Source organism: Phocoena phocoena, chromosome 4, assembly GCF_963924675.1.
Source record: "Phocoena phocoena chromosome 4, mPhoPho1.1, whole genome shotgun sequence".
Lineage (NCBI taxonomy): Eukaryota > Metazoa > Chordata > Mammalia > Artiodactyla > Phocoenidae > Phocoena > Phocoena phocoena.
In genome coordinates, this window is record NC_089222.1 from 134,205,146 (window position 1) to 134,230,551 (window position 25,406).

A 25,406-nucleotide genomic window follows, 5' to 3' on the forward strand; every position below is an offset into this window, starting at 1 on the left:
TCCCAAATTCCCAGTTTATCCCTCCCCTTCCCTTTCCCCTTTGGTAACCATAAGTTTGTTTTCTGTGTCTGTGAGTCTCTGTTTTAACAATACACTTCTGAAAATGTAGGCCTAGAGACATTATTGATTTTCCCAAATGCTCCAAGCATTTGTTATTTACTTCCGGATACAGATGTTATAAAAATAAGCAGAAAAAAACATTTTATGAAGGTGCTCTTTCCTAGTTGTTTTCTTCCCAGGATATTAAACAGTGAACAGTGATTTTTTTCATCATATAGACATGTTAATATAGGGTACACATTTATCCTCTATGTCTCTGTGTTAATAAAGATTATATACTGTGTTTTTAAACAAAGAACCAAGGGATTCTATTCAACCATTGGATTCAGCTGAACCAGGTTGTAAAGCTTCTAGGCTGGGAAAGTTTCTCACAATGTAACCAAGCATCAGTCCATGTTATGGGAGTGACTTTCCCTGCTTCCAACGCCACTGGTCCTCAGCAAAACAGACTCTATTTCCTTCTTCCTGGTTTCTAGAAAATTCCCTTAAAGACCTGGACAGTCACTGAATTTAAGGTGTTTTTTTTTTTTTATAATGGGAAATTTAACGTGTAGACCCCATACGCAACATGGATCGCCCCAGGCTGGGTCCAAAATAAAATCAGACCATGGACAAGATCAGTCCTAGAAAACTGAACACAGATAAACCCACCATGACTCTCCACAGCCCCAGGTTGTTACTGTGAGGAAGGTCTGGCCAAAGGGAATGTCTTAGTTATTTGCTCCTGTGTGTGTAGCTAGTGCGGGGCCTTTCATCCTCAGAATGCAGTCAGACAGTGACATGTGAACCAAGCTCAAACTACAGTCTTCCATGGAACCTTCTGGAACCTTCTGGAATGTAACTTGCTACTGCCTCAGGGTCTTTCATGAGAGTCTGCACCATTCATCTTCATGACCCACTTATGTATTCTCTTTCTTTGGCAAGGTAAATTATTAGGTGGAGTACACGCAGTCTGATACACTGAGGGTCTTACGTTAAGAATGTCAGATGTTTGTTATTCAGTCTCACAGATTGGGTTAAAATTGCAGGGCTAAGTACTAGTTTTAAATTACATCATCATCATCATTATTATTCCAGAAACCGTGAGGTATGGACTTTACCTGACCATATCTGCACTTCCGCTGGCTTTGGGGAAGAGTGAATTTGCTGGAATCACCGAAGCCTGAGAACCAGGGGAAAGGGTTAAGCATTTCTCACTGCAGGGCATTCGGGGCCCAGGGCTGATGCCATTGCATACTAAATCCTTCCTTGATTGGATTTTAATACAATTATCACCAAGGAATTAAGTCACGAAAGGATAATATGCAGACTTCAGAAACAGAGCTGTCCAATAGAAATATGACGTAATCCATGTAGGTAATATTAAATATCCCAGTAGCCACATTAGAAAAAGTTAAAGAGGTGAAATGAATTTCCATAGGAAATTTTACTTAACCCAATGTACCCAAAGTATCATTTCCACCCTAATAAGTATTTTTAAAATTATTAATGAGATAGTTTATGTTCTTTTTTGCTTATGAAGACTTGGAAATGCTGTATGTATTTTACACTTACAGCACATCTCATTTCAGACTGGCTGCATCTCAAGTCCCTAGTAGCCACGTGTGGCCCGGGGCCGCCGTACTGAGCAGCGCAGTGGTAGAAGGTTGAGCAGGGCACGAAGGTCTATAGATGTCTAGAGCTGGGCAGAGTTGAGGTAGGGGATCAGCGCGGAGCCTCAGGCCTCAGCTTTTGGTGAGGGCATCTTCTTCTCACAGAGCCCCCGTCAGGCTGCCTCGTGAAGGGGCCAGTGCCAGCTGCCCCAGTTCCTCCCTGGGAGCTTGGCCTCCCCAGCTTGCCTCCTTGCCGCGTGGAGGAGGATTGGTGTCCTCATGCCTCCTCCAAGCCCTTTCCCGAGAACCCTCCTAGATTTCTGTCCTTGGACAGGGAGAGGGCTGCCGGGAGTCACCAAACTCTAACAGAACCTTCCAGCAATACCAGAAATTGATCAGCCCTACTCGCCTTAATCCCTTTCTGCCACGTGGACATCACAAGGATTTCAGGCTGTCATCCTGTGCAAACCCACCGCGGGGCATCGGGGCTCAGTGGTGCAAGAGTTTTTGAACTGTGCATCCTCCTACTGGAAAGCTTATTTCTCCCAGAGGCTGCTCTTGGTTAACCTTAGCCCACAGCGGAGAGAACACAGGCTGGGTACCAGTAAGGGATCTGCCAGGATGTCTCCCAGCTTATTAGAGGCAGGACCAAGATTGGACTCAGGACTCCGCTCCTGTTCGGAGTCACTGTGCTGCCCGCAGGATCAGCTCTCAGAAGGAACAGATGAGGGCCTCCCTGGTGGCGCAGTGGTTAAGGGTCCGCCTGCCAATGCAGGGGACACGGGTTCATGCCCTGGTCCGGGAAGATCCCACATGCCGTGGAGCGGCTGGGCCTGTGAGCCATGGCCGCTGAGCCTGCGCGTCTGGAGCCTGTGCTCCGCAACGGGAGAGGCCACAGCAGTGAGAGGCCTGCGTACTGCAAAAAAAAAAAAAAAAAAAAAAAGGAGCAGATGTGAGAGGTTCAGAAAGACCCCAGCCCAGAACTCTCCCCTTTCCTGATAATACCACGGGCTGACCTGGCTGTTTATTATTCCTCTGGGATCACGCTAGAATCACTTTGGGGGTGCGTTCAAATACACTGATGTCTGGAGCTCCTCCCCAGGCTAATTGAATTGGAATCTCTGGGCTGGGGCCTGGACATTGATATTTTTAAATCTCCCGAGGTGGTTCTGACATTCAGTCAAGGTTGGCATTTGCTGGAAAGCATTGCACGCTTTTAAATCTGTCCATATATTTATTCAATATTAAATATTTATTATTATTTTTCCAGACACAGAAAATTTGTAATACTAGTCCAAAGGCTTCCTTTATACTCTTCACCCAGATTCCTTAAACGTTTCCATTTTATCATATTCGCCTTATTCCTTTTTTTTTTTTTTTTTTTTTTTTTTGCAGTACGCAGGCCTCTCCCTCTCCCTTTATAGCCTGTCCCTTAGTTTGCATTTGTCTGATGTTTTATTCTTATGCATTTGGGCAGGACGTTACAGCAATGAAGCTGTGTTCTTTTCTGTGCATTGCATGGGGAGGAATGGGATGTCGGTCACCCCGTTACTCCGAAGTGACTTTGATGTTTGGTGAAGGTGTCTTTTGGATGACAGATGCCATCATCAGCCATCCTCACACAAATTGAGTCACTGTAGGTAGCAATCTATCTAGCAAAGCAGTTAGGGTCTTGAACTCAGGAGAAGCAAGTCTTAAAGCAGAAGAGGGGAAAGAATAAAAAGGTTCTGGAACCTGGAGCTTTGGCAAAGGGAACTGGTCCAGGAAAGGCACTGCCAATGTTGCTCCTGGCGTTGGGATGAAGTGACAGGACAGCATTTGTCCTGGAAGGGGCTTTGGATTAGGGAGAGGGGCAAGAAGAGAGACTGCTTACGTGTGGCTTTGGTGAGGACTGAAATGTTCCTTTTTAATCCTCCATCTAAATCAGAGCAACTCAGTCTTTCTAAGCTTTGGTGCACCTCGCAGCTCCATCTGTCTTTTCCTTTGGGATCGATAGCTTCCAGTTTAGCCCCAGATGTAATTCCTGTTAAGATCATGACCAGCTTGACACTTCCGGTAACTCAACCTGTTTATTATCTGTTGCGTATCTTCAGATCAGATGTGGATTTTACCACTTCAAAGAGCGCTAGAACTTCAACTGATGGAATGCATCCGTTTTGCTTCTGGCTCAGAAGACTTTCTTATTGCACAGACGAAGCCTATTACTTGTTTTAATAAATTATCAAAGCTTGGTTTGCCTTGTGCGTGCACGTAGGGGACAGTGTATTGACTGAGGTGGAGTCGGAGATGGTGTTTATTTCTGTCCATCTGGTATACCAGGCCTCCCGAGGGCCTCTGAGTACCAAGCAGTTTCCCTCCTGCACTGCTGTCGGTATTTCTGCTCATGGCTGTCTTTGGCTCATTATAAGAATGTGTCATTCCCTCTTCTTTGTTCCTTCTCCTTACTTCATATATTTACCTTCACCTGGGCCGTCGGAGAAACGTCGCATTGTCATGGAGAAAGTGACCACAACAAATTTAAGTTCCCCAAACTCACGCTGTCCCTCGGTCACTTCCTCATACCGTGGAGCCAAACAACAACTAATGGAGATAATAATGATAAAGATGAATGTTTATGCACAGCTGACTCTGGATGTCTCCCCCCCCCAACAAAAGATATTGGAGTCTTAACCTGGTACCTGTGACGTTATTTGGAGATAGAGTCTACATAGAAGTAATCAAGTTAAGATGAGGTCATTACAGTGGCCCCTAATCCAATATGACTGCTGTCCTTCAAAAAAGGGGAAATTTGGACACAGAGAGACCCACAGGGAGAAGGCCACGTGAAGAGTAAAGTTATGCTGCCACAAGTCAAGGAACTGCCGTAGCGAGGGGAGAGGCCTGGAACACAGCCTTCCCCAGAGCCTTCGGAGGGAGCGTGGCCCTGTCGACACCTTGATTTTGGATCTCCGGCCTCCGGAACTGTGAGGCAATACATTTCTGTTCTTCTAAGGCACCGAATTTGTGGTACCTTGTTACAGAAGCCGCAGGAAGTTAATACAGCAGAGTTCTGAGCACCGTGCCTATAATAACTCAGTTAATCTTGACAACGGTCCCCTGAGATAAGAGTTGTTATCGTTACCTTCAGTTTATAGATGCCTGTCTGAGGCTCAGAGAGGTGGGGCAGTTTGCCCAAGGTCCCTTGAGCTGATAAAACCCCGCTTTACTCAACCCTGTAATATCCACCTCTGGCCGTCATCTTACGTCTCACCTCTCCTTCACAGCCGCCCTGTGCCTCTTCCTCCCTCCCGTCCTCCTTCCCTCTCGGTCTCCTCTAAGGGGCCTTCTCTGTTGTTCTACCTCTTGAAGGTCTGCATTCCCCGGCGTCCCTGCCCTCGGCTCTTCCCACACTAGCCGTTCCCTCAAGTTTCACTTGTGTGCCGATCACTTCCTGGTTTCCCTCCTCCCAGGTCCCTCTCTGGAGCTTCTGACTCTGGACACTCCGCTGGGATGCCCCACGGGCACTCAGAACAGAGTCACAAACCCTGCTTTTGATGCTAGATTTCCCAAGAGGACAGCATCACCGGTTCAAAACCTGGGAGGCATCCCTAAGTCTCCCTTGTCCCTGTGCCCCTCATCCCCATCCCCCATTCCCACCGATTCTAGGGCTAAATCACTGTCATTTCAGTCTGGACCCAGCTGCATAATCAGGACCCAAATGCCAAATGAAAATAGGGACCCCCTTGTTCAAAAATCGGGGGAAAGAGCTGTTTAAGGCACTAAAATACGAAGTTTTCTTGTCACGCTGGTTTTTATTTGCTCTTCAATGTTGTTCTAAGAGAAAAAAAATGGACACTTTAAATTATTAGCATGGATTTTATTGTTCATATTAGGCTATGCTAGTTTTAATACAAATACAAGAGCGTTGAGCGGGTACATGGAATTACAGAAGTGATACATTCTTATTTTGTGTATATACTGCCCATTCTGCTACTGCTCTCTACCTTGTCTCTTACTGAGGTGTGAGGAATGATGGAAAGGAAAAGAAGCCGTGGGTTCCTCTGTCTTTCCCTTTCCTTCTGTGTCATCATGTTCAACATAAGTATCTGGCTAATGTAAACACAAGTAAAAAAAGATAGGTGGGTTTCTTGGTTGTCCTTATTTCTTACAATGCCCTTGCCGTCCTTCCTCATTCAAAGCAGATTCCTATTCTAACAGAGACTGTGGCCTCTCAGTGCTGTCAGCATCTCTGCTTACCCAGTTGGAGATGTAACACGCTTTCCTGATGCTCACTTTGAGTTTTGCTGGTCAGATCGCGCTTCTGCCAGAATTCGATGCTCGGGGCATGTCAAACAGTTCATGGCAACGTGGTAGGAAACAACAGTGGAAACCTAGGTTATGGGGGTCTCCTCTGCTCGAGCACATGCCCCGTTGGCCTATGGGGCTTCGTTTACAAAACACAAGTTCGAAGATGAAATTATTGAAGGGTTTCAGGGTGGTCACAGCAGAGCATTAAACCAAGAGCTGGGCTCTTCTGAGCGTGGGGCTGGCTCTGTGCACCAACACGGGGCGTAGACCCACGAGGTCGACTCTTGATCTCCATCCCTCCCTCCCCGTCCCTCTGCCCCTGTCTTAGCTCAAGCCTTCATCCTTGCCCCCCAGAGGACTGCAGCCACCCTAATTTCTTCATAGGTCTCTGCAGTCCATCTAACACAGGCCACTGGATTCAGGATTTCTCGGAATTGCCAATCTGACCAGCATCACTTGCCTGCCTTCGAGCCTGCAGTGGCTCCCATCTGACCTCAGGTTAAATGCAAACTCCGTAGGAAGACCTCGCTAACTTCGTCAGCCTTCCCTCCTGACTTCATACCCGGTGCACTGGCCACGCCGAACGTCTAGCTAGCTCCCTTTGAGCCTTTGCACATCTACCCCTGCTGCCTGAGGCTTATTTTCACCTGGTTACCTCCTGCTCTTTCTTCAGGCACCACCTCCCACCTGGAAGCCCTCCTCGCCGCCTCCTCGGGTGGGTCAGATGTCTCTTGTTATTGCACCCTGCCCACCAGACACCCACTGTGCTCCTCTACCACAGCATTTGAAATCACTCAGCGCAATACAATGACGAGGTGTAGAGAGAGAAGTGGTGCGCAGTTCCTCCTTTATTCGGCATCCTGGACTCAGGCAGGGGTGATGAGGGGCCCTTGAACCTGGAGTAGAGACCCAGGCCCAGAGTCGGAGCAGGGGCTCACCCCGGCCCCCATCACCAGTGGGGCGTGAGATCTTTTGTGCCGCCGAAAGTGGAATACTTCCCTGACATCACAGCGGGCTGTCGCGGGTATCATCGTGAGCCAGGAGATGACAAGGCTTTTGTTAAAGGTTGAACATTTTATAAAAAGGAAGAATGAATACTTATATATATTTTTTGAAGCAAAGACCGAGTTCTGCCACATGGAGACTTGTTCTGAAGGCAGTCCCAGTTCTGCATGTTTGAATTGCCTACAAAGGCTAGCGCTTTTGTGGCTGTGTAAATCCCACTCTATCCTTAATATAGAAATACACTGGGTTCTCATTATTCGAGGTGGTATGTTCTGTAGAGTCCTGCTGTATAGCACTGAATTAGCAAATATTGAGACATTGTTCCTATGAGAATGCACAGCCTAATTTTATACATGTTTCTGCTTAATGACTAATGACACCTTATTTTATCAAAATTTTTATTGGAGTATAGTTGACTTACAATGTTGCATTAGTTTCAGGTGTACAGCAAAGTGAATCAGTTATACATATACATATATCCACTCTTTTTAGCTTCTTTTCCCATGTAGGCCATTACAGAGTATTGAGAAGAGTTCCCTGTGCTATTATACAGTAGGTCCTTATTAGTTATCTATTTTATATATATTAGTGTGTATATGTCGATCCCAATCTCCCGATTTATCCCTCCCCTCCCTTACCCCGTGGTAACCATAAGTTTGTTTTCTACATCTGTGACTCTGTTTTGTAGATAAGTTCATTTGTACACTTTTTTTAGATTCCACATATAAGCGATATCATATGATATTTGTCTTTCTCTGACTTCATTCTGTATGACAATTTCTAGGTCCATCCATGTTACTGCAAATGGCATTATTTTGTTCTTTTTCGTGGCTGAGTAATATTCCATTGAATGCATGTACCACATCTTCTTTATCCATTCCTCTATTGATGGGCATTCAGGTTGCTTCCATGAAAGACACCTTATTTAATACCCATTGTTGATTCATTAATGTTGAACTCACGGCCAACAGCACTGTGATTCGTGCCTGGACACAGCCCCTCTAACATGTGTATTTTCTCCGTAAGGCCCATCCCAGCTTCTTGCGCTTGAGAACGTGAGACAGTGGTGCACCACCGTGCTTGGGGCTGTTCGACACAGCAGAATCACCAGCACGAAGCACAAAAATGTGACAAACCTGGCACTAGGTAGACTATGAAAAGGACCCACGTTTATCGTATGAGAGCTGAAACCAGAAGGCAGAGCGTCACCTGGTTCCACTACGGCTGGGACCACGCACACTGGCTGACTCAAATTTTCCCAAGAATGGCTAGGAAAGCCCTGGGAGGATTGATTTTGGGGGTCTCAAATAAATATTAGTAGGCGAGTTTGCAAGAAACATTGCGAATTATCATGAGGGTCAGCTGTATATACCAATGAACCAGGGTTGGATTTTCCTCTACTTAGCCATCCAGAAGATGGCCAGAAGCCAGTCGGTAGAGTAAGACTCCAGCACGGTGGTGAATAAAGTACGCATAACGGGATGTAATCGCTCAACTGTCACCCAAACAGTTGTGTATAAAAGAAGGCGACAGACCCAGAATAGAAAGTGTAAACTGAGGGCCGTCAGAAGTAACAGGTGTCAGCCAGGGAAGGATACAGAAAAGTAAATAAAGAGCTCATAGGAGAATGAAGAAAGCGTGGGTCCCTGGGGCCATTGAGTGAAGCTGAGTCCACTGGAGAAGGTTTACACCAGGGGCCAGCATGCCAGGGACTCAATTAAAGGTGAATATAATGATTAAGGCCAGGCCGGCCTGATTACCGTGCGGGCGCCCGTATTTCTTTACATTTGCCAGCCTCCCCTGTTTCTGCAAAATACAAAAGAAGAAATGCTGCTACTTCCCCTAATTCTAAGGTGAAACCAAAGAAGGGGGCAGCGAAATGACCTGCCCAAAATCCTGTTAAACCCAGGAGGAGGCTGTAACAGATACAGTAGGTCACCTGGCCTGTTCAGCACAGCCTCTTGGATACGAAGTTTACACCTGTTGCAAGTTTTAGAAACGTCCCTGCTCTGGTTTTGTTTAACTGCCTAGGGAACAAAGCGTGTTTAGTCAAAAGTACAGCAAATCTGTCCTGCCCCTAAATCCAATCATTTTAACCTTCCAAATAGCTTTCTGAGGTTTACAGCGCTGCTCACCAGTCATCATCTTCAAGGAAAAAGTTTTATTATTATGAGTAGTGAAATCACTATATAATTTTCCAGTTAACTGAATAAAGCTCAAAATGCATGCCCTAAAGTCTTTCTACCTTGAGCGCATCAAGCCACCTTGATCATCTTACACATCCTGAGCGTGGGCTGTCGGGGAAATTAACAGTCTGGAGTTGAAAGGCTGTTTCAGGGGCTCCTTGGAGAGGCAGCACCTCTCTGCCCCCGCATCCATGTGTTGGGCTGTGTTGGGCCCTCTGGTTGGTCGGCTTCCCTGAGTGTTTCTGAGAGCCTTTTGTTGTACGTGGGGATAGAGCCACTAATTTGGCCAATTCCAAGGCAGGAAAGATCAAGTGTAGATTTCACATCTGAGTTTTAAGTGTGGATTAAAAGTTGCATTAAGTTATCAAATGCACCTCCATCCTGCCTTAATCGCCAAGTGGCTCTGTAGTTTGGGGGTGACTCTGCATCCCAAAGAAAAGAAGAAGTATTCCGTGTAAAGGCTTCGGGCAAATGGGGATTGATCCAGTTACTTTTAAACAGCTCTAATCCAGATGGTGTTGGCTGAATAACTTTCTAGAGTGGGTACCTGATTACCGAATAAGGTGTTCATTCTTATAGGATGTGAAGTCTTTGGTTGAAAAGGCACAAAGCAGCTCCTACCAGACTGCTCAAACATAAAATAGTGAGTGTAATCATACGGTTGTAATTCAAGTCCAACACAGCTCACTTAGAATAATTTGTAATCAATTGATTCATATCTTTCTCTCTCTCTTTCTCTCTGTATATGTTTATATACATATGCTCATATATATAATGTATGTATGTACATATATACACGTTATATTATTGTGTGGTAAATGGTGGAGAAAGTCCTCCTCTTGGGCTCTTTAAGGATCACACCAACACAGCATGTTGGAAATTACACTCAGAGAGGCATGTGAAATTAAAGGATTGATTATACTCACAGGTCCTATAGGAGGGAGGCGTGGCACACCACGCAGGGTGCCATATGGGAGAAGCACCCAGGGAGCAGCTCAGCCAAGCAGGTAGGGAGCCGAGAAAGAGAGAGGACCCATGGGCAAGTACCTTTACTGGGGGTCAGGGTGGAGTACGTAGCAGAAGTCATGAGGGGTTTTATTGGTGTGTTTGAATGTCACTGGGTCACAGTCAGAGGAGCATGTAGCAGGGACCAGCCTTATCACACCAGTGCAACTGATTGCCTGGGTGGGATGCTCACAGCCTGTTTGTGGGGATGTTGAGGCATTAGGAATATAGGTTTAAAAAACTGACAGTACCGGGGGCTTCCCTGGTGGCGCAGTGGTTAGGAATCTGCCTGCCAATGTAGGGGACATGGGTTCAAGCCCTGGTCCGGGAAGAACCCACGTGCCATGGAGCAACTAAGCTGGTGTGCCACAACTACTGAGCCTGAGCTCTAGAGCCTGCAAGCTGCAACTGCTGAGCCCGTGCGCCACAGATACTGAAGCCCTCACTCCTAGAGCCCGTGCTCCGCAACAAGAGAAGCCACCGCAATGAGAAGCCCGCGCACCGCAACGAAGAGTAGCCCCCGCTCACTGCAACTAGAGAAATCCCACACACAGCAGTGAAGACCCAACGCAGCCAAAAATAAAAAATAAACACATAAATTTATGAAAAGAAAAAATTGACAGTACAATTCCCTAGCAAGATCTATAAGTACTGGGTGACGTTGGTGCCATGAGGGTTAATCAGAATCTACTACTCACCCATTCACTTCTGGTCTTCCCTTTCTCTGCCAGTCTTACTCATTTAAAAACTATTCATTGCCTTCCTACTACATGTCAGACTCTTTCTAGGTTCTGGGGATAGAGCAATAAATAAAACAACATCCCTGCTTATATTCAGAAGAGGAGAAACTGACAGTATCTCCGTGTAGTGAAATACAGCAGAATCAGGGGTAGTGGGGCAGGAAGTGCATGTTTTTCAGAGCAGCTAGGGAAAGCCTGTCTGATAAGGTTACATTTGAACAAAGGTCAGGATGAAGGGAGGGAGGGAGAAAGTACACACTCGAAGGAAGAAGCTTTCTGGTGAACAGAACAGCCAAAGCAAAGGTCCTGAGGTGGGAGTATGTGTGGTTTTTTTTTTAATGGATTAATTAATTTATTTTTGGCTGCATTGGGTCTTCATCATTGGGTCTTCGTTGCTGTGCTCGGGCTTTCTCTAGTTGCACGAAGTGGGGGCTACTCTTCGTTGCGGTGCGCAGGCTTCTCATTGCGGTGGCTTCTCTTGTTGTGGAGCACGGCTCTAGGCGCGTGGGCTTCAGTAGTTGTGGCACGCAGGCTCAGTAGTTGTGGCTCGCGGGCTCTAGAGCTCAGGTGCAGTAGTTGTGGCACAGGGGCTTAGTTGCTCCGCGGCATGAGGGATCTTCCCGGACCAGGGCTCGAACCCGTGTCCCCTGCATTGGCAGGCGGATTCTTAACCACTGCGCCACCAGGGAAGTCCCTGTGTGGCATTTTTGAGAAACAAGATCACTGTGGCTGGAGCTGAGGAGGAGAGTTCTAAGGATGAGGTCAGGTAGGTAGTGGAAGGGGGCTTGATCTCATAAAGACTTCAGATTTTTTTGTTTGAATGAGTCGAAAGACAAATAATGGATTGACACGTGTAAACAAATGCTTAGACAGGCACAAGGATCTGATCCATACGTATAAATACACACCTGGTCATCCACACAGAAAAATCCGCTTAATATATATGAATATATAGGGGAAAGTATGGGGTTTGGTGAATCAGAGGGTCAGTGTGCAGAAAGGGAAAAGAAGGAGATGTTGGGAGAAAAACTAACAAGACAAGAGATCATTGACTAAGTGATTGTCAGGAACCAGAGTTAAATACAAGAATTCAAAGCCCGGGGGAAGTGGAAAAATGGGACCTGGGTGCCATGTGGCACTCAAGAAAGATGAAAAAATGTTCATTCTTTAGGCAGAAAAGTCACAGAGAAGAACCGGGCGGCTGTCACTTTTCTTGTCAAATGTTAGCAGCCAACTTCCAGGGTTATTTTTTCCATTATTGTTGATCAGAAATTTGAAAGTATTTTAATCACATACACTTTGGGGCTCCTTTAAATGCTCTTGAAACAATGGCAGGCATGGAAAATTTTGCAGGTTTTGTGCCTTTAGCGATAGTATTTTTATTTGGCTTTAAGAAAATCAAGCGGCTTTATTGTCAAAGAGCATAGCTTGAGTTTGTTGAGAAAAAGGGGTCAGAAACTGGATTTTTGGAATTTGTAGGTTCAAAAGTAACGTATCAGAAGCCAGCAGACTTTTCCAAATTTGCACTCAGCTGGTTCTTTTGGGGGAGTGTTGTGCTCATTTCTGTAAAAAATGCTTCCACGGCACCCGCAAACCTGGGGACAAATGATTAATGGTATAATCCCCATCGTGAATATGAGCCTGTCCTTGGGGCATTTTTATAGACTGTAAAAGCAAACATCATCTACCGTTTTACCAGATGCCTTAATCCTGAATCCAAACCGAGGCTGAGCTAGGAAGCAGTGGATTTGGGGCTGCTTGTCCTTGCTTGTTTGGGGGCTCCATTTCCATAGAGCTTGGACTCCCAATCTCTTTTCCTCTTAGTACACTCATGGAGTCCTTAAGGGATGAAACTGACATGCCGAGCCACTGTGTAAGCTGCTCTACTTATGCTATCTTACGGCCTGCACAACAGCTCTGTAAAGTAGGTATGTCTTCGATATTACAGATGAGACAACTGAGACCTAAAGGGGTTAGATTTAACGTGCCTGAAAAGCATCTGATCTGAGGGGTTTCAAAGCCTGAATTCCCTGCATCATAACCTGTGTCCCCCACATCTGTGCGTTGGCACTTTTTATCCTGGGCCAGCACCTTCTGGGGCACCGCACCAGTCTGCCCACAGCCCCAAACCCTTCCCACACTCATCAGGACATGGAAACTTGCCTACCTGTGAGCATTCCATAAAAGCCCACTTAGTCTATGCTTTCCTCTTTTGCTGATGCAGCTTTTTAAAATTTTAAAAAGTCAGTGGCCTTGTGAAGAGTGGTGACTAGTAGGCTAAGTAATGAGACCTCTAATTCTTTTGATCTCCTTAGTAATTCAATGGCAGCAGGGTCTCAGCTCAAAGAAAGGACTATCCCAATGAGCATTGAAGGTCATGCGAAATGGTGTCAACACCACCATCATAAATCAGTGAGATGTGTTTGGTGAAAGTTTTTGGTACTCCTCGAAGACCTACCAGCTTCCTACTTAACACAAGTACCCATTGACAGAATGCTGGAGTATTAGTCAGGGTAGGCTAGCTGCTGAAACCAACAACTCCCAAATCTTGCTGGGATAACGAGGCTGTGCTCCATGAGGTCACTCAGGGACCCAGGTTCCTTCTGTCTTGTGCCTCCCCCATCTTCTGGGTGCTCAGAATCTGTCCTTGTCCCTTCTCTCTTCCACATGTGACAGCAGATGGGGAGACAGAGGGAGTAGAGAGTCACACTGGGTCTCAAGGGCCAGACCTGCAGGAGGCAAGCATCACTTCTGCCCTTTTTCTATTGGCCAGAACTTTCCACTGGTCCACTATATTGTCAGGAGGCCTGGGAAAACTGCTCCTCCATGGACTGAGGAAGAAATGTATTGTCTCTGCCCCATCTAGACTCTCACTTTACCTCTGTCCTCGGCTGGTTTGTTTTGGGACCGGGATCTGAATTGCATCATTTAAGAGCAGCACAGCTACCTTGGTCATCCCTGTCATTGTGATTCCCCCCCACCCCAAACATCTAAGAAACAGTCCGATGGCTCTAGTTCTGCTCTTAATTAACCTCCAGAGTCAACGTTTTCATGCCAAACCTGGGGCTAGAGAAGAGACTTAAAGTCTAATAGACTTTTTGATCTTAATGCTCTTGTGTGTGTGGTTCCCAGTCTGGAGCCCTTTATCCATTGTAGGGCCTTTCCTGCATCCTCAGACTCACTGACTCATTGCTCTAAAGCCGCGTGGGCTGCCCCTCCCCGAGCTTTAGCCAGTTTTCCAAACACACTCACAAACACAAAAGAAAAAATACCCTTTTCTGGAAGAGAACTTCAGACATGTAGAAACACCTTTGAGTATTTGTGAATAAAAGGGTGTGGTCTCTTATCTAAAGCATTAACCGACTGGAGGGAGCTGCTTTCTTTTAAGAAAATGGGGGTGTGGGGTAGCAAGAACAGTACAATTGAATTCCATTCTTTTCCCAGAAGAAAGGTTGTGAAATTGGCCCCAGGTGATAGGGGCCTTGAGCACATGGATGTGGGACCGGGGACTGAGGTACTTACATCCTGCACTCGGGGTGACTCCGGGGACTGAGGTACTTACATCCTGCACTCGGGGTGACTCCCGCAACCTCAGGCCTTGGGAAACTTGGACTTTTGTGGATGGCTTCTGGCTTCAGAAAAGAAAGAGGAAGAATTTGCAGCCCGTTTGGCATCTTCTAAATATTAGTAGTTTTTAAACCTTATTGATTAATATTCGTAGTTTTTAAACCTTATTGATTTAAAAACTGGAGCGAGAGAGAAGGGAAGGGAGGAAAGAAGGAAGGAAGGGAAGGAGGGAGAGGGAAGGGGGGAGAAAGGAAGGGATAAAAATGTTCTTTTCCCTCCAAGCTCAGCAGTGACATTTCTGGACCGTGACGGCAGCTACTGGGCTGTGTGCTTGTCTCTGAGTTGACCGTCTCTGAGTTGACCGTCTAACCATTGATGCTCAGAGCAGAGAGGGGCGACTGGGGGTGTTATTTACATTGCATCAATGAGTAAGTTCATGTCCTTCAAGATTTACCATATAGTAGCAATTCCTTAGTGTTGTGCAATGGTTTATGGTTGATAGAAGATGCTCTGCCCATTAACGTCATTTGATCCTCACAGTAAAACATGAGGACATCAGTTCTGAGAGGTGATGGTCACAGTCACACACTTTAATCCCAGGTTGAACCCTGGTCTCAGGGCTTTTAATCTTCTGCTCCCCCCACTTCTTCCCTGTCCGTCCGCCTGTTTCAGGATGAGGATTCCTCAGCAGTATGGGATTCTGAAATGCCTTCTGAGATCACCCAAGTTGGACGCAGCTCTTAGCACTGACCGTGTTTTACAGACTCAGCGAACGTTCCCTTCAGAATGATGTGCTTAACAGTAACCCTCAGATACTTCATGCAAAAAAAAAAAAAACCGGGGGGTCTGGTCAAATATGTGCGAGAGAGTCTACCTCCTACGTCCCTCCTCACGCCCCAGTGCACAGTGGCTTCTCTGTGGCTCTGTGGAGTCCTGCAGGGCAAGCACTGTTTGCCTTGGTTGAACCCATACATTCCAGGCTTATTTCGGATAGACTCTTCTTTTTCCCTGCACAGTACCTGTTCCTCCCATAGAACTCTTTACCTCCTCCCCATTCTTGAATGGGGATTCAAGAATCCCTATTCTTTGAAAATCAGTCATTTCCATTCTGGTCCTTCAGTGGTCCCTGGATTATTTGTGTATAAATGGGTTTTCCTTGTAAATGCGATGGGGGTTATTATCCCAAGGATATATTTCTGAAGACAGAGAAGAGCTTCTGCCCCTCTTAGGGGTTCATTTCCCATGAACTTTTCACCTACCTTTAGAAACAGGGAAACATAAAAGCCTTTATCTAAATTACTCGAAGGGCTTCCCTGGTGGCGCAGCGGTTGAGAGTCCGCCTGCCGATGCAGGGGACGCGGGTTCGTGCCCCGGTCCGGGAAGATCCCGCATGCCGCAGAGCGGCTGGGCCCGTGAGCCATGGCCGCTGAGCCTGCGCGTCCGGAGCCTGTGCTCCGCGACGGGAGAGGCCACAACAGTGAGAGGCCCGCGTAAAGCAAAATAAGTAAATAAATAACTCTAAGATTTGCCCAACCCAAGCCTCTCGGGACGTGCCTCTGAGGAAGGTTTGAGCCACAGCGGTGGCTGCAGGAGTTTCTGCTGATACACAGTGAAGGGCTCACCAGGGAAGAGAGTATCCTGGAGTTAAACAGAAGCTCTTCCAAGGCCTCTGCGCTGTGTGTAGCTGAAGAAGCATCTGCGCCCTCCCACTCCTCCTCTCCCCCACTTTAAACAAGGATCAGTGGAGCATTCACAGGCTATACCAGATTCTGAGGAGCGATTTCTTTTTTTTTTTGGCGGTACGCGGGCCTCTCTCACCGTTGCGGCCTCTCCCGTTGCGGAGCACAGGCTCCGGACGCGCAGGCTCAGCGGCCATGGCTCACGGGCCCAGCTGCTCCGCGCCACGTGGGATCCTCCCGGACCGGGGCACGAACCCGCGTCCCCTGCATCGGCAGGCGGACTCTCAACCACTGCGCCACCAGGGAAGCCCCTGAGGAGTGATTTCTTAACAGAGTGTGTACTTCTGCCTTCTTTCAGGGTAGTAAGTATTTGCCCCCAAATGTACAGCTAGATTGTGAAAGTGCTGGCAGAGAATATTAACACATAGAGCATTTTTTTTTTTTTTTTTCCGGTATGCGGGTCTCTCACTGCTGTGGCCTCTCCCGTCGCAGAGCACAGGCTCCAGACGCGCAGGCTCAGCAGTTGTGGCTCACGGGCCCAGTTGTTCTGCGGCATGTGGGATCTTCCCAGACCAGGGCTCGAACCCGTGTCCCCTGCATTAGCAGGCAGACTCTCAACCACCGCGCCAGCAGGGAAGCCCCACATAGAGCATTTTTGACTGATGGGGCATTTGATGCAGAGAGAACTGTGAACAAAAAGCTACATCTTTAAAAACGATCCCATTTGAAAGTTGGTGAGGGCATAAATGACATAAAATTGGCCGTATGTTGATTAAAAAAAACCCAAAAAGATCCCATTTGAACCAGCCAAGAAACCAAGGTGTGGGGAAGCTAAGTGCTGCGGTCTGAATGTATCTGTGCGACTAAATTTATGTATTGAAATCCTGACTCCCAAAGGGAAGAGGTAGGGCCTTTGGCAGGTGCTGACGTCATGCTGACGTCATGAGGGTTGAGCCGTCGTGAATGGGATTCACTAATCCCATTAATCTCTTACAAAAGAGACCCGACGGAGTCCCCCTGCCCCGTCCACCATATGAGGACACAGTGAGCAGAGGCCAGCTATGAAGCAGGAAGACGGCTCTCAGCAGAACCTGACCATGCTGGTGCCTTGATCTTGGACTTGCAGCCCCCAGAACTCTGAGAAACGAATTTCAATTGTTTATAAGCCACCCGTCTGTGGTGTTCTGTTAGAGCAGCCTGAATGGACTGAGACACTGAGTAACGTGTTGACTCTACACAACACATTGGGAAGAGTGCACGTGTTCGTTGGGGAAGCCGGGTAGCACGCTGGAAGGGGCTTTGGACTGGGAGCGGGTCATCCGTCATCTGCCCTTTGTTCAAGGTCGACCTTGGCGGAAGGCTCTTGCTGCACCCCAGTTCCTTCCTTCATCTTGGGAGATGCCTGATCCAGAGGGCATCTTCTCAGCTCCTGGCATCCTCGTTTCCAAGAACCTTCTCCTCCACTAACCTCTTGCACACTTCCGTGGCCACTGCATCACCGGCAACTGCTCTGTCTTGAAATCTGTTCAAACAAATTTTGGGCACGAGTTCCTCCCTCCCCAGCTTGCTGGTGTGCTTGCTTCCACTCTGACCTTGCTGGATCTCAGCAGGACCTCTCTGTTCCCTTGGGCCTCTCCCGTGATCATCTCCTTCCCTGTATTTAGCTTGGAGCCCACAGTCCATCGTCTCAAGCTCTCTCTTGCTAGCATCCGCTTTCAAATGTTTTGAACCTTAATCTACAGTAAGGAATATAATTTACATACGACCTCTGACTCATATGTACATATATTTTTACACATACATACAAACCTGCATAGACCTCTCCCAACTTTAAAACAATCATAATTATTTAAAAATCTCTCCCTGGACATCAGTTCTTATGACTGTAGCCTTATGTCTCTCCTTATCTTCACCAAGTTGTAAGGGTCATCTGTATAAACTCTTAGTTTCCTGTGGTGCTTTAACAAATGATTACCCAGCACAGGCTTATTCTCTTACAGTTCTGGAGGTCAGAAGTCTAAAATCAAGGTGTTGGCAGGCCTGCATTCCTTCTGGAGGCTTCAGGGCACAATCTGTTTCCTTGTCTTTTCTAGTTTCTAGAAACCGCCTACATTTTTCGGCTCATGGCTGCCCCATTCCAACCTCTGGTTCCGTTGCCACACCTCCTTCTTCTGACTTTGACCTTCTTGCCTCCCTCGTATAAGGACCCTTGGAATGACACTGGTCCCTCCCAGATCAGCCAGGATCATCTTGCCATCTCAAGATCTTTAACTTAATTATAACTGCAAAGTCCCTTTTATAATGTAAAGCAACATATTTATAGGTTCTGGGGACTGGTCCCTGTGGACATTTGGGGGGGCGGGCATTATTCCGTCTACCAGGTGAACCATCTTAGATTCCCTTAACTTCCACTCCCTTTCAGCCTTTTCTAAACAGGCTTCTGTTCCCCACTCACCATCCCAGATGCCTCTCCAAATGGTCCTTGATGCCCTCCATGTTGCTGAAAGCAGTGGGCAGTTCTAACTGTCCTTCTTTGGACCTCTTAGCAGCTTCTGACATAGTCGGCCAATCAGAATGGGGCATGGAAGGCACCTATGGGGGCCATAAGGTGGGCGGGCCAATGGCTTGTCCTCATGAGGGTTTCCTGCTGTCACTATGGAGGAGGATCTAGTGCGGATGGGATGGGGTCAGCTGCAGAAAACGGGGTTCCATGGCTCTCCATGCCCTATACATCAGCCACAGGCTCCACAGTATCCAGGCTTTCTTTATTAGTGTAGAGTATTGGTCACGAAACTGCAGGTAAAGGTTTTTTAAACAAACGTTTATCTACCAACAAAAAAGTACACAGATCCTAAGTGCGTAGCTCGGTGAACTTTCACAGAGTAAAGCACGTATCCTCCCTTCAGGTCAAGAAACAAAACTTTGCCAGCACACACGCACTCCCTGTCACGTCCCCTCCCTGTCACCTAACCCCTCTCTTCCCAAAGGTCGCGCTCTCCTGGGGAGGCATGGGTGGTTTTTAAATTTTTGCCCTTTTATATAGACTTTCTTTCTGAGAAGTTTTAGGTTCACAGCAAAATTGAGCAGAAAGTTCAGAGACTTCCCGTATATCCCTTTCCCCCTCGACCCCGCACACACAGCCTTCCCCACTGTCAGCATCCCACACCAGCAGTGCATCTGTTACAATCAGTGAACCTACTCTGACACCCGATCATCACCCAGAGTCCATAGTTTACGCTAGGGTTCACTCTTGATGTTATACATTCTTGGGGTTTTGACAAACGTATAATGATATGCATCCCCCCGTAGAGTATCAGACAGAATGGTTTCATTGCCCTCAAATTCCCCTGTGCTTCACCTATTCAGCCCTCTCTCCCCCCACACCTCTGGCAACCACTGATGTTTTCACTGTCTCCACAGTTGTGCCTTTTCCTGAACGCCGTATAGTTGGAATCACACAGTGTGGAGCCTTTTCAAATTGGCTTGTTTCACTTAGTCATATGCATTTGTTCTCTCTGTGTCTTTAGTGGCTTCATAGCTCATTTCATTTAGTGCTGAATAACATTCCATCGTTGGACCTAGGCGTAGGTTTTCGAAGAAGGAATTGGACCGCGTCTAGAGCAAGCTTTACTGCTGAAGTATCTTCTTTGAACTTGTATTAGTGTTAGGACTGACGTACCGGGAAGGAGGCTCCCCTCCCCCCTCAAAGTGCAGAAGGGCCTAAAAGACCTGGAGTTAGTCAATTCTATGCATCGAGCTTCTGCCTCTAGAATATCACTCAGAATGTGAAGACGGTATGCAGGGGGGCTCGGGCCCCTGTGCTGCATCGTGCTGTGTTTTGATGTAAATGGTCCCACGGAGATCAAGTGTGTTTACTGGGCACAGAGTACACGACGCATAGGGTGAAGAAAGGTGATGGCCCGAACACAGCAGAAGTTTCTTTCTCACTCATGTGACAGTCTGTGGAGCAGGCAGCAATTCCCTCCGTGAATCCAGGACCCAGGCCCCTTCCGTCTTGTGGCTCCACCTGCCCCAGGGCCTTATCATCACCTTCATTTAGCCAGAGTAACACATGGCCTTTTGCACAAACCATAAACATGAAGCTGAAGCCATGCTCCCAGAATTAATTTAACATTTCAGTCAGCCGATCATCTCCATGAGTGATGCGTGATGGACGAGAAAGTTTTAATGACGAAGCTAAAGCGCGGGGGTACCCGTCTGGGAAGCCTCAGGGTGGGTGCTGGCCTGGGGCGGCCTAAGGGCCACCGTGAGTTCCCTGGTGTGGCTCAGTCCAGCTCATAATGCCGAGATCCCACAGATGATCTTGTACAAATCAAATCATGGCTTAGTCAGGGCTCACCTGTGTATCCTACAGGATGACACTGACCTGGGGCCCTAGGACCACCAAGGGGCCTCTTCCTGGCCCCTCTTGGTGCCCTGAGGGGTTTGAGTGACCTTATGAGTGACAGCATTTCACCAAGCAGGACCTTGACTCGCATGCCTGATGGCAGTTTTGCTGCTCAAGCTAGACTTTGCTTCTCTAAGCAAAGTTAAATCAGGGTAGCTGATGTCTTGGTCTTTCTTAGGATGATTGCCATGGGCGGGAAGGAAAAAAAGGAGTCGCAGTGAAAGACCTACAGTCTGGATGCAGTGTGCTGTCAAGGGCGCCCGGTCTCCATCTTCAGGTGGGCAGGTGTGGATTGGCTGGTGTGCCCACCGTACGGCAGAGCATCTCAGTCCCTTTTCTGTGACTGTCAGGGAAGCCCGGGGAGCTGGACTGGGTGCCTTTTGCAGAGCATTACGGCCCGGAGAGGATTTTGAAAGCCAAGCAGGGCTAGCTGGAACACGGCCTGGCCGTGTGGGAACTGGGGAGCTCTAAGGCTGCCTTCCTACACTCTCCCTCTTCCCCCTCAGAGGCCAAAGGCTGCCAGACCGTCTCCCACACACCTCACCAGAAAGTCCCTGGCTTCCCTCCCAGCCGCCTTGCGACTGACCTCGTGAGGTGTGAGAAGGAGGAAAGGAATCTATGTTTCAGATGAACCTTCCCTCCTCCTTCCTGAGAAAACATCCAGACCGCCAGCGCTCCTCCGAGCCCAAGGGCCCTGCTCAGCTCAGCCAGCCAGCTGGAGACGCAGGGATCGGGAGCCTGTATGAGTTTGCCGGGGCTGCTGTAACAAATGACCACTAACTTGAGTGACTGAAAACAACAGAAATACATTCTCTCAGAGGCCCGAAGTCTGAGATCAAGGTGTCCGGAGGGCCGTGCTGTCTCTGAAGTTTCTAAGGAAGAGTCTTTCCTCGCCTCTTCCAGCTCCTGGTGGCTCCCAGCAATCCTTGGTGTTCTTGGCTTGTAGAAACACGGCTGTCTGCCTCTGTGTCTCTTCTCTTCTCATCAGGACACGGGTCATACAGGATTAAGGGCCTTTCTTACTCCAGTCTGACCTCATCTTAACTAATTATGTCTGCAACGACCCTATGTCCAAATAAGTCACATTCTGAGGTTCCGGGTGAACGTGAATTTGGGGGGATGGGACACTATTCAACCCATGACAGAGCCCCACCATCCTCCCCTTCCCTTCCCTTCAGAGAAGGCCCTTATCCCATGCAGGGTGCCTGCCTTGCTTTCTTCTCCAGCACTGAGGCAGGCCCAGGAGTGGTTTCCTAAAATAAAACTGCATCCCCTCGCCCCAGGAAGGCCTGGCCCAGCTGGTGGGAGATCAGAGAACCCGAGTCTCCCCCAGGACAGGCATCTACATGCCCAAGGGACACCTACTTGCATTTTCTTCCTGCTTTATAGAGATGCTTCGGGACTTCATGGCTCCTGGCCCGTCCTTTAGTGCTTCCTGGAGGGAAGGAGCCCTTGGAGGCTTGCAATGTGCCATTCCAGACCAAGGTTTCAGGCCCAGATGGAAAAACGAGCATCTGCTCCCTCCGCCCCAGCTCCGGGCCTGTCTGGTGTCCTGTCCAGGCAGCAGCTGAGGAGGCCCCGCCCACACCTTCCTCACTGACCAGCTCCTCCCTCCGGGGAGCCGAGGTCCTCCTGCCCCAAAATGCATGAAGGAGTGGTGAACTCCTGGGCCTCTTGTAACCCGGCTGCGTATTTTCTAGGTTACCTAACCAAACTCCTGCAAAACCACACCGCCTATGCCTGTGATGGGGACCATCTGGATCTGCACTGCCCTCGGCATTCGACGATAAGTGTCCAGTCGGCATTTTATGGGCAAGATTACCAAACATGTAGCGCACGGCAACCTGCCTCTCGGAGAGAAGACAGCTTAACCTGCGTGGCGCCCACCACCCTGCAGGTATTGCCTTCCCTAGATGGTTTAAGATGACAAAATGGGTTTCTCTCTCCCTCTCTGTCTCTCTCTCTCTGTGTATATACTTGCGATTCTATAGTGTACTCAAAGCAAACCCGCTCCCTGAAAATCTCAATGTAGACAAATCACGGATTTTGCAGGCGAGCTAGTCTTTGCTTCTCAAAAGGATTCTTTACCAAACGAGTCTAAATAGAGTTCCTGCTTCTTGCAGAGCTCCCTTAACACACTTGCAGAACGAAGTTATTCACAGGCCCACGCCTCCCTGCGGTAAAGTATCATCACGTTGGACTTTAACCTCCAGGCTTACGTTGCCTATCAGTACCCCGGGAGAGAGGAGAGGCTGTGCATTCTTTAGTGCAAACCACAAGGCAGACATCAGGAGTCATGATCAAATTCTTAGAGAATGCACTCAAGGAAGGGGAATATCACTAATTATCTTTTTTTTTTTTTTATGGTTTGCTTCTCTAGTTGTAGATAGTCATGTTATTCTTGTTTGGAGCTATTTTGGGCAGTCTCTGCTGGTTTGTCCTTGATAGTACCAGGAATTAGGGGTGGGGGGTGGCTGACTCATTGTTTTTTCAGTCGGCATTGGGGAAATACGTGGTCTACGGGGAGGTCAAAACTAATATAACAATGATGATTTTAGACTATTCTGGCTTTCAATTATCCGGACAACCTCTCTTCTGCTCTCCCAGGCCCCTCCACATTTATAACTAGTTAGCTAAGATTATGGAGTCACTTGGCCTTGGGTTTTTTTTAATGCCTCCAAAGTTCCCTATGAATCCATTGGAGTCACGGTGGTTAGAGCAGATAGGTGGCAAATTAGATGTCAGCTTGATTTTGTCAGTTGTGGGAAATGTGGGTGGTGGTAAATTTCCTCGGCGGACTGAGGAGAAATGGAATTAGCTCTAATGCAGTGCAGCTCTCCCTAAGGCCGGAAGAGGAGAAGCAAACATAAAATGATCGTGTAAGGATTTTTCTGTTTTGTCCAAGCTAAGCATTGTAGTACCTGGGTGGTCATGTGATTGGTAAAGACACCAACTGAGGAGCCAGAAGAATGTGTTTGAATGAATCCCCTGGTTTCCACACCCTGAGGAGAGACAACGTCTCTCTGCTTGTCTTCTGGAGACAAGCAGTTACTTTACTTGTGTGCCCCACCCTACTCCCAATCCTTCCCTGTACCTTGAGAATGTTCCCTTCCCTCCCCCCAACACTCTTGCCCACCTATCCCGGGTACCCAGGCTTTCTGCTGCCCTCCTAGGGGCATAAAAAGAACGTGGCCAGTGCCACCAGGGCGGCAGTGCCTGCTTTGTGAATGTATGAACTCCTGGCACCCTGCGGTTCCAAAACACGGGCACCTCGCCCTCCAACACGGGCGCCTGCTTCTGCCGGGCATCCCCGAGGGAAGAGGATGTTGCCGTAACCGGGCAGACAAGTCAGAATTTGTGAACACAATTCTGATGCTGTGCAGAGGGTTTGTTTGCCAGAAACATCCCCGCGCGCTAGGAGATCCTTTACTTTGTCTTTTAACCTGTGTTTGGGAGCTGAGGCAAGGTGCTTCCTCAGGGAGCAGTTGCTTAACGTAGGAGAGAACAGGTTGATGTCCACACAGGAGCACCTCACCTGATCTAGCCCACGACTGAATGGCTATAGGAAGTCCCCTCTCTGCAACTTCCAGCTGTAATACAGTTTGGAAAGAGCTCTGCCCTTGGGTCCCATTCCATGGCTGTAACACGAAGAGCCATCCAAGGGCTGAGTTATTTCACGATACCCTCGGCCGTGGAATATGCACCATCATCGGGGGGACCTTGGGGTTTCCCTGGGCATTTTTCCTGATTTTACGCACATCCACGGGGCCCCTGAGGTGACGGGGGATACCTGGTAGGGCCAGCATCCTTCACGGAGATATTCCATGAGCCACTATGAGAACATGGCGACTCAGACAGGCCCGTGAATCTGCACTAAGTTCAGTCCAATAGTAATAAGTAGATTCCTGGGGACATTTTTACTGTACTTGGTGTGGACGGCGTTTGTCGTCGGCAGGGCCTGATCCGTTTGGGAGCTGGAAGGGCAGCAGCGTGACGCTGGCCCATCTGCGACCCAGTACTGGGCGTTCCCCAAGCTTCCGCAGAGCAGACTCACTCACAAAGGTGTGATCTGCTTGGAAAAGGTCGGGAGAGATTTGAAGGAAAGCTTTTTTTAAAATGTATTTTTATAAAGGAAAAATTTTAAGCCAAATGCTCAACAGAAAGCCTGCATATTCCACCCAGAAAATTGCTCCACCAGGAAAAGTGGGTCCCACGTCCTTGAGGTTAGCGAGGGTGGGAATCAGCTTTTTTTTTTTTTTAACATCTTTATTGAAGTATAATTGCTTTACAATGGTGTGTTAGTTTCCGCTTTATAACAAAGTGAATCAGTTATACATATGTTCCCATATCTCTTCCCTCTTGCGTCTCCCTCCCTCCCCGCCTCCCTATCCCATCCCTCTAGGTGGTCACAAAGCACCGAGCTGATCTCCCTGTGCTATGCGGCTGCTTCCCACTAGCTATCTACCTTACGTTTGGTAGTGTATATATGTCCATGCCACTCTCTCACTTTGTCACAGCTTACCCTTCCCCCTCCCCATATCCTCAAGTCCATTCTCTAGTAGGTCTGTGTCTTTATTCCTGTCTTACCCCTAGGTTCTTCATGACCTTTTTTTTTTTTCTTAGATTCCATATATATGTGTTAGCATATGGTATTTGTTTTTCTCTTTCTGACTTACTTCACTCTGTATGACAGACTCTCGGAGAAATCAGGCTCCCTGACTTCAGACTATACTACAAAGCTACAGTAATCAAGACAGTATGGTACTGGCACAAAAACAGAAATATAGATCAGTGGAACAGGATAGAAAGCCCAGAGATAAATCCACGCACATATGGTCACCTTATCTTTGACAAAGGAGACAGCCTCTTCAACAAGT

At 47.8% G+C, this 25,406-nt stretch overlaps 1 protein-coding gene across 3 annotated transcripts in view; it reads left to right on the plus strand.

Annotated features, from left to right (window-relative positions):
* Positions 1-25,406, plus strand: part of EVA1C (eva-1 homolog C) — an 83,111-nt gene that overhangs the window by 12,999 nt on the left and 44,706 nt on the right. For 2 of the 3 annotated variants that reach the window (XM_065876624.1, XM_065876625.1), the window contains exon 2: positions 22,230-22,426. The exons of the other annotated variant lie outside the window; for it this stretch is intronic. In XM_065876624.1, coding sequence (XP_065732696.1) covers positions 22,230-22,426 — 197 coding nt within the window. The remainder of the gene's footprint in view (positions 1-22,229; positions 22,427-25,406) is intronic. 3 annotated transcript variants of the gene reach the window in all.